The sequence below is a fragment of the Procambarus clarkii genome, chromosome 35 (assembly GCF_040958095.1).
Source record: "Procambarus clarkii isolate CNS0578487 chromosome 35, FALCON_Pclarkii_2.0, whole genome shotgun sequence".
Lineage (NCBI taxonomy): Eukaryota > Metazoa > Arthropoda > Malacostraca > Decapoda > Cambaridae > Procambarus > Procambarus clarkii.
This window is the reverse complement of record NC_091184.1, coordinates 41400755-41409487: the sequence shown is the minus strand read 5'-3', so window position 1 is coordinate 41409487 and position 8733 is coordinate 41400755. Positions and strand designations below refer to the sequence as shown.

Below are 8733 nucleotides of genomic sequence, written 5' to 3'. Positions count from 1 at the left end.
TACAGCCTCCCATCAACCTGTACAGCCTCCCATCAACCAGTACAGCCTCCCATCAACCAGTACAGCCTCCCATCAACCAGTACAGCCTCCCATCAACCCGTACAGCCTCCCATCAACCAGTACAGTCTCCCATCAACCAGTATAGTCTCCCATCAACCAGTACAGCCTCCCATCAACCAGTACAGCCTCCCATCAACCAGTACAGCCAATAGCAGCTGCCTCGTATGGGCCAATAGCAGCTGCCTCGTATGGGCCAATAGCAGCTGCCTCGTATGGGCCAATAGCAGCTGCCTCGTATGGGCCAATAGCAGCTGCCTCGTATAGGCCAATAGCAGCTGCCTCGTATAGGCCAATAGCAGCTGCCTCGTATAGGGCAATAGCAGCTGCCTCGTATAGGGCAATAGCAGCTGCCTCGTATGGGCCAATAGCAGCTGCCTCGTATGGGCCAATAGCAGCTGCCTCGTATGGGCCAATAGCAGCTGCCTCGTATGGGCCAATAGCAGCTGCCTCGTATGGGCCAATAGCAGCTGCCTCGTATGGGCCAATAGCAGCTGCCTCGTATGGGCCAATAGCAGCTGCCGCGTATGGGCCAATAGCAGCTGCCTCGTATGGGCCAATAGCAGCTGCCTCGTATGGGCCAATAGCAGCTGCCTCGTATAGGGCAATAGCAGCTGCCTCGTATGGGCTAATAGCAGCTGCCTCGTATGGGCCAATAGCAGCTGCCTCGTATGGGCCAATAGCAGCTGCCTCGTATGGGCCAATAGCAGCTGCCTCGCATGGGCCAATAGCAGCTGCCTCGTATGGGCCAATATCAGCTGCCTCGTATGGGCCAATAGCAGATGCCTCGTATGGGCCAATAGCAGCTGCCTCGTATGGGCCAATAGCAGCTGCCTCGTATGGGCCAATACCCTAACTCTTCGTCTTTCCAGTGAATGCAATTTAAGCTTTATTAATCTTTCTTCATATGAAAGACTTCTAATTTGGGGAATTAACTTTGTCATCCTACGTTGTACACGTTCAAGTGAATTTATATCCATTCTATAATACGGCGACCAAAACTGAACTGCATAATCCTAACCAGAGCAAGATATAGCTTAAGAACCACACCAGGTGTCTTGTTACTAACGCTTCGATTAATAAATCCCAGTGTCCTATTCGCCTTATTACGAACATTCATGCATTGATCCTTTTGTTTTAAATTTTTTTTAAACACCCCATACCCAAGACTTTCCAATCTATTTGGAAACTCATAAACATGTCCAACCCACGTTTGAAACAATCAAGAGACCCCGCCTCCACCGTTACGCGGTGATTGATTCCACATATCAACAACCCTGTTACCGAACCAGTATTTACCTAAGTTGACCAGACCACACACTAGAAGAAAGGACGACGACGTTTCAGTCCGTCCTGGACCATTCTCAAATCGATCGACTTGAGAATGGTCCTGGACGGACCGAAACGTCGTCGTCCCTTCACCTTCTAGTGTGTGGTCTGGTCAACATACTTCAGCCACGTTATTGTGACTCATCGCCTGCATTTACGCGTCTTTCCTAAATCTAAATTTATCCAATTTATACCTCATTGTTTCGTGTTCTGTCTTGTGTTGATACTTTTAATACTCCATTAATATCCCCCTTTGTTATGTACATTCATCCACTTGTAAACCTCTGTCATGTCACCCCCTAACTCTTCGCCTTTCCAGTGAATGCAATTTAAGCTTTGTTAATCTTTGTTAATCAGTTCAGTTTTGGTCGCTGTACTATAGAATGGATATAAATTCACTTGAACGTGTAAAGCGTAGGATGACAAAGTTAATTCCCCAAACTAGAAATCTTCCATATGAAGAAAGATTAACAAAGCTTAAATTGCATTCACTGGAACGGCGAAGAATTAGGAGCCAATTACCGCGTAACGTGGTGGAGGTGGGGTCCCTCGATTGTTTTAAACGTGAGTTGGACATGTATATAAGTGGGATTGAGTGGTTATAAATAGGAGCTGCCTCCTATGGGCCAATAAGCCTTCTGTAGTTTCTTTAGTATTAATATCTTGTGTTAAGTAATCAAACAGCTCCTTCATCCATGACCCGCCTGTGTTGGGATCAAGCACTACCACCTCACCTCTCTACATATTGGTGAGGTGAGGGTACGTGGACCCCGACACATATATATAACAGAACATCAAGGAAATCATTCATTAACCAATCTGCACCATTCGCTGTTCTCTTGAAGATTATTCGGCCTTATAATTTACTTCTGGGAGAAAGTTGCATGTTCTAGTTACTGTTCGAACACTAGACACCACTCCACATTATAGATAAATATTTAGTCGTTGTTGTGAACACAATTATGAGTACCTCTTATAAAGATTACGAAGACGTTATTGACATATTCACTCAACTTGACAATCTTTCGAAAGAGAGTGATGTGTCTGTCACGACTCATCCTCTGCATGAGGAGACTGAGGAACAAGGCGCCAGAATGCTGCGGTACATTAGTGAGACGTCAGCAGTGTGTCCCAAGGAGTCTGGGCAAGAATTTACACTACTGAAGCCTATGGAAGACACTGGTGAGAAGTTAGAAGACTCATCCTCTGTCACGACTTATCCTCTGCATGAGGAGACTGAGGAACAAGGCGCCAGTATGTTGAGGTACATTGGTGAGACGTCAGCAGTGTGTCCCAAGGAGTCTGGGCAAGAATTTACACTACTGAAGCCTGTGGAAGACTCTGGTGAGAAGTTAGAAGACTCATCCTCTGTAACGACTTATCCTCTGCATGAGGAGACTGAGGAACAAGGCGCCAGTATGTTGAGGTACATTGGTGAGACGTCAGCAGTGTGTCCCAAGGAGTCTGGGCAAGAATTTACACTACTGAAGCCTGTGGAAGACTCTAGTGAGAAGTTAGAAGTGAGTCCCAAGTATGGGGAAGGATCTACAGTACTGAGGAGACGAAGGGCTGTACATAGTGGTGAGAAGTCAAAAGTGAGTCCCAAGTATGGGGAAGGATCTACAGTACTGAGGAGACGAAGGGCTGTCCATAGTGGTGAGAAGTCAGAAGAGAGTCCCAAGTATGGGGAAGGATCTACAGTACTGAGGAAAAGGAGGGCTGTACAAAGTGGTGAGAAGTCAGAAGAGAGTCCCAAGTATGGGGAAGGATCTCCACTACCGAAGAAACGGAGGGCGGTACGTAGTGGTATGAAGCCTACGTTATGTGACCGGTATCCTGGTGAGAAGTCAGAAGTATTTCCCAAGTCTGGCCAAGAATTTCCACTACTTAAGACTGTGGAACAAGGCAGGCTGGGGCATACTGGTGAGAAGTTAGAAGCGTGTCCAGAGTCCGGGGAAAGATCTACACTACTGAAGAAGCAAATGGTGGCAGATAGGCCGTCATGTTACCAGTGTGGGAAAACCTTCAGCGACCGCAGTGGCTTAAACAGGCACATGCTCGTCCATACTGGCGTTAAATCTCACGTGTGTGAAGAGTGTGGGAAAAAGTTCCTTCGAAATGATTATTTGCAGCAGCACCTGATGGCCCACAGTGGTGATAAACACTTCCTGTGCAAGCACTGCGGGAAAAGATTCTGCCGACTTGGCAACTTGAATGATCACATGATGGGACATAATGGTGCGAGACCTCACATGTGTCATGTGCGTGATAAACTATTCAGCAGACCGGACTATCTGAAGGACCACATGGTGGTTCATATGATTTGATGACAAACCTTACATGTGCCCACACTGTGGGGATAGATACACTCAGCTTGGAAATATGAACAAACACATTCAGCTGCATACAACTGTGCTCGGTGTGTGAGAATTTTGAAATATTGTATAAATAGTGAGAGCCTAATCTCAAAATTAGGCTACAATGTTCCTGTTAATAAACTTTCAAATTTACTGCAATTTGCCTATTAATATTCTTAAAATTTTCCTACAATGTACCTATTATTATTCAAATTTGGTACATATTATTAACTTATAATTATTTGTTAGATTAAGGACCTGTCCGAAATGTTGTGTGTTAGTGATGTTAAAAACATCAATGTTATATACTTACAAACCCAATGCACCTTCTTGCACTAGTATATAAATAAATGAAAAATAAAAAGGACATATGGTTTAAATATATATCTATTTATTTACAAGAATATTTTTTTTACAATATTTACAAGAATAAATATTGTGATTTTATCCTGTAATGAAATCATATCCTAAACTAACTAATCAGTATAATGAACAAATCTACAATGACCGTAATAAGGATTTGAACCTACACACGGGATGTTCCCAGAAGCGCCTTAGTCAACTGTACCACCACATGGTCAAAAGAATGAGTCACAATAATGTGGCTGAAGTAGTTCGTCACAATCGACTTGAGAATGGTCCAGGACGGACCGAAATGTCGTCGTCCCTTCACCTTCTAGTGATTTTATACTTTTCAAACTAGATCATCCATATTATTCCAGTATACATAAGAAACTTCTTCATTTGCATTGGAATAATTAATACATAATCTAGCTTAACCTAGCTAACAGCCAATATCTATATATCTAAGTGAACAAATTGTTTACTGTGGCCAATCATATCCATTTCCTAGTAAGCATTCATAACATACTAGTAACAGTTCTGTCAAAAACCACAGTACTCAGTACAAACCACAGCACAGTACAATCTTATTTCACATATATATATCATATATATATATATATATATATATATATATATATATATATATATATATATATATATATATATATATATATATAAAATTGTTTTTTTTGCACACGTGTTCAGCACACGTGTTCCTCACGTGTGCCCCAAAGAATGAGGTGATTTGGTAAAATGCTATGCCCAAGATTACTATCCGAGTGCCGGCGGTGGGGTGGTTCAAATAGCCTCGGCTATCACCTCATTAGTCCGGTCGTGATGGTCAAGTGGATTAAGGCGTCTTGTACATACCAGTTGCGTTGCTTCTGGGAGTATGGGTTCGAGTCACTTCTGGGGTGTGAGTTTTCAGTTGCATATTGTCCTGGGGACCATTCAGGCTTGTTCGCATTTGTGTTCCTCACGTGTGCCCCAAAGAATGAGGTGATTTGGTAAAATGCTATGCCCAAGATTACTATCCGAGTGCCGGCGGTGGGGTGGTTCAAATAGCCTCGGCTATCACCTCATTAGTCCGGTCGTGATGGTCAAGTGGATTAAGGCGTCTTGTACATACCAGTTGCGTTGCTTCTGGGAGTATGGGTTCGAGTCACTTCTGGGGTGTGAGTTTTCAGTTGCATATTGTCCTGGGGACCATTCAGGCTTGTTCGCATATATATATATGAAAATATCTATCTTTAAAAGTGTTTTTAACACAGTAAGAATATTTCATTACAATATTACCTATATTAACTGAAGTAAACCCTACTGATTTGACCTACAGGTCAAATCATTAGGCATTTCTACAGGATTTTATCAACCCCCTACTAGGGTAATATATCTTGTAATAATTTTGCAAAAAATAGTGCCATTTACTATTTTTAAATAGTTAATTACAAAATTTACCGATATGGTGCAATCGGATGAAAACCAAATTTTTACACTTGACAATTCTTTATTCACTTGTCAAGTGACAACTTGTAATGACACAACTTTACACTTGACAAGTGACAATACACTTGACTTTCAGCTCCTGCTATATCCAGATTCCAGGGAGGAAAGGAAGGATGATCTTTGGAATCATTACCTAATTAGACAGGAATAAAATATTCCTGACAATCATTCCTTCAATGATTCCTGTAATCAAAAAATATAATATCTTGGAAAAGTCAAAGAAAAAAGTTTAGTGTCAAGGACACTAAAGTGTCTACATAATTACTTAACTCAACAGCTTGACAGATGCAAGAGATAGCTAATCAGGTATCTCTTGATTTAATCATCTTGAATAACAGGGTCAATGCTGCAGTTGATAAATTTGATAAAATCAATTGCCATGCAGAGATTTATCTAACAGAGATGGCTAATGCTGATTTAACCCGAAGGAAACTTCAGGATATCAGAGCTGAAACAGCAATTATGAAAATATAATTCAGGATCGTCTAGATCAATTAATCAGACTTGCAGTAGCACAGCCAAATGTGAGCACATCCACTCAGTTTGGTACCTTGGCAGATGTAGATGGTGTTCTCAAAAGATTGGCAGATGTAGATGGTGTTCTCAAAAGATTGGCAGATGTAGATGGTGTTCTCAAAAGTTTGGCAGATATAGTTTAATGCTGACAAATAAAGTTTGAGTTACAATATATCACTTGCATGAAATAAATAGGACAGATTTATTTCTAGAAGCGTTAGCAATAAAACTTCTTGTATTATTATTCAGCAATATCTTGTTTGATTATGCAGTTCACTTTTGGTCGTAAAGTCACCAGATAGTGCTAACCCCACAAATAAAAAATCTTCTTTGTGAAGAGATTTAAAAAGCTTAATTTACATTCTCTTGGAAGGTGAAGAGTTAAGGGTTAAATTTAGATCAAGATATTAGTCTGGGTAAGGGACTATGAATGGTGAAGTACATTACAAAATGTTTTCCACACACATTCCCACATATTATAACGCTCTGCACACACTTAACAATATTACATAATATGACTTTAAACATATTATATAATATGTGCAAAGTCACTAGTAATTGAGAGATAATAATCGTCACTAATAATTGAGAGATAATAATGATGAGCAGGTGATGAATGAGGGGGGGAAGATGTGTGCAGGGGACACTTACCCGGCCACCACGATGAAAAGATCCAGTCTGTTCCAGGAGTCAGCCATATAAGCCCCTTTCCCAGACCACCCCATCGCCACCATCTTGATCATCTCCACGGCGAAGAAGGCAAAGATTGCGTCGTCGAACATCTGTTGAAGGTGCTCCACCATCACCACCAGCACTATTACAACCACCTCTATTATACATTATATATTATTACATATATATTAACATACTAAACAATCTGGAGGATGTTGATCCGGACATTTTCTTCAAAAAAGATCAGCTGTAACATGAACGAGGAACAACGGGTTCCAGCTCAACAAGCAACATTGTAGGACTGAGAACAGCAGATGCTTTTTCACCCATGGGGTTGTAAACCCGTGGAACGGCCTACCCGCTGAAACCGTAAACGCTAAAAATCGTTTTAAAATACAGCTAGAAAAGATAAGGGAAAATGGGGGGGGGGGAACTTTTGACAAGCCGCCGGCTTCCTGTCCTCGTCGAGATCACTAGTATTAGTGGCCCCTCAGGTAAGGTGTATATAAAAACATCGTATCCCATGCTGGAGTTCTTATTTACTGACATTTATTATTATTTAAGATATTTCTAAAACCCATTTAAACAATGGGTATAAATTGGATTAGTTTAGATTTAGGAAAAACCTGGGTAAATACTGGTTCGGTAACAGGGTTGTTGATTTGTGGAACCAATTACGCACAACGTTTTAGGCAAGATAAATACTTTTTTTTATTTTCTACTTTTCTATGTCTAAGTGCTCATGCTCCTTGTTTCCTTACACCCATGGTTAAGGGTGTAAGATATTATGCCTTCTACTCTCTTCTCTCCGGAGAGGGACAAATTGGCCGGCTGCCTCCCAACATTTCTCGTTGAAGAAGTCTAATATTTCCAGTAGCGACCGCCGAATGAGTTTCTCCAGTGGCATCTTTGACAGCTCTCTCATTTCTTTTTCCAACGATATGCCAAACTTTTACCTCTTGCTCGTTTCCTTAAAGAGTGCATGTCACCTTTCACAAGATGCTAACATGCCACTCCTTAGTGATGTCTCACCGAGTTACACTTTCAGGTGAAGTATGGCTCGTTCTTCTTTATCATAATGCCACATGGGTCCACTGACCTGCTAAGGAAAACTGGTGTTTTTAATCTTTTTAAAAATGGTTTAATTAATTAATCCTGTAGGTAGCAGTTGCGGGAACAGGTCAATAAGGTCAAAGGTCCAAGAACACGACCTTTGCCAAATGCGGAACACAGTCCACCACCACACATACAGACCCCCACCACCACACATACAGACCTTAACCACCACACATACAGACCTCCACCACATATACAGGCCTCCATCACCACACATACAGACCACCACCACACATACAGGCCTCCACCACCACACATACAGGCCTCCACCACCACACATACAGACCTCCACCACCACACATACAGACCTCCACCACCACACATACAGGCCTCCACCACCACACATACAGGCCTCCACCACCACACATACAGACCTCCACCACCACACATACAGACCTCCACCACCACACATACAGACCTCCACCACCACACATACAGGCCTCCACCACCACACATACAGACCACCACCACACATACAGACCTCCACCACCACACATACAGGCCTCCACCACCACACATACAGACCTCCACCACCACACATACAGGCCTCCACCACCACACATACAGACCTCCACCACCACACATACAGGCCTCCACCACCACACAAACAGGCCTCCACCACACACACATACAGACCTCCACCACCACACATACAGACCTCCACCACCACACATACAGACCACCACCACCACACATACAGGCCTCCACCACCACACATACAGACCTCCACCACCACACATACAGACCTCCACCACCACACATACAGACCTCCACCACCACACATACAGACCTCCACCACCACACATACAGACCTCCACCACCACACATACAGGCC

At 42.6% G+C, this 8733-nt stretch overlaps 1 protein-coding gene and 1 long non-coding RNA gene across 2 annotated transcripts; one reads left to right on the top strand and one right to left on the bottom strand.

The window, feature by feature from the left end:
- Positions 1 to 2348: 2348 nt before the first annotated feature.
- On the top strand, positions 2349 to 3713 carry LOC123750458 (zinc finger protein 250-like). Its single transcript, XM_045732574.2, has one exon. The coding sequence runs from the start codon at positions 2349 to 2351 to the stop codon at positions 3711 to 3713; it is 1365 nt and encodes a 454-aa protein (XP_045588530.2).
- A 2282-nt stretch (positions 3714 to 5995) lies between these two features.
- On the bottom strand, positions 5996 to 6888 carry LOC138371292 (uncharacterized). Its single transcript, XR_011230395.1, has 2 exons — positions 6762 to 6888; positions 5996 to 6255 (listed from the first exon to the last, which is right to left on the bottom strand). It is a non-coding gene; the product is annotated as an uncharacterized lncRNA (long non-coding RNA).
- Positions 6889 to 8733: the final 1845 nt, after the last annotated feature.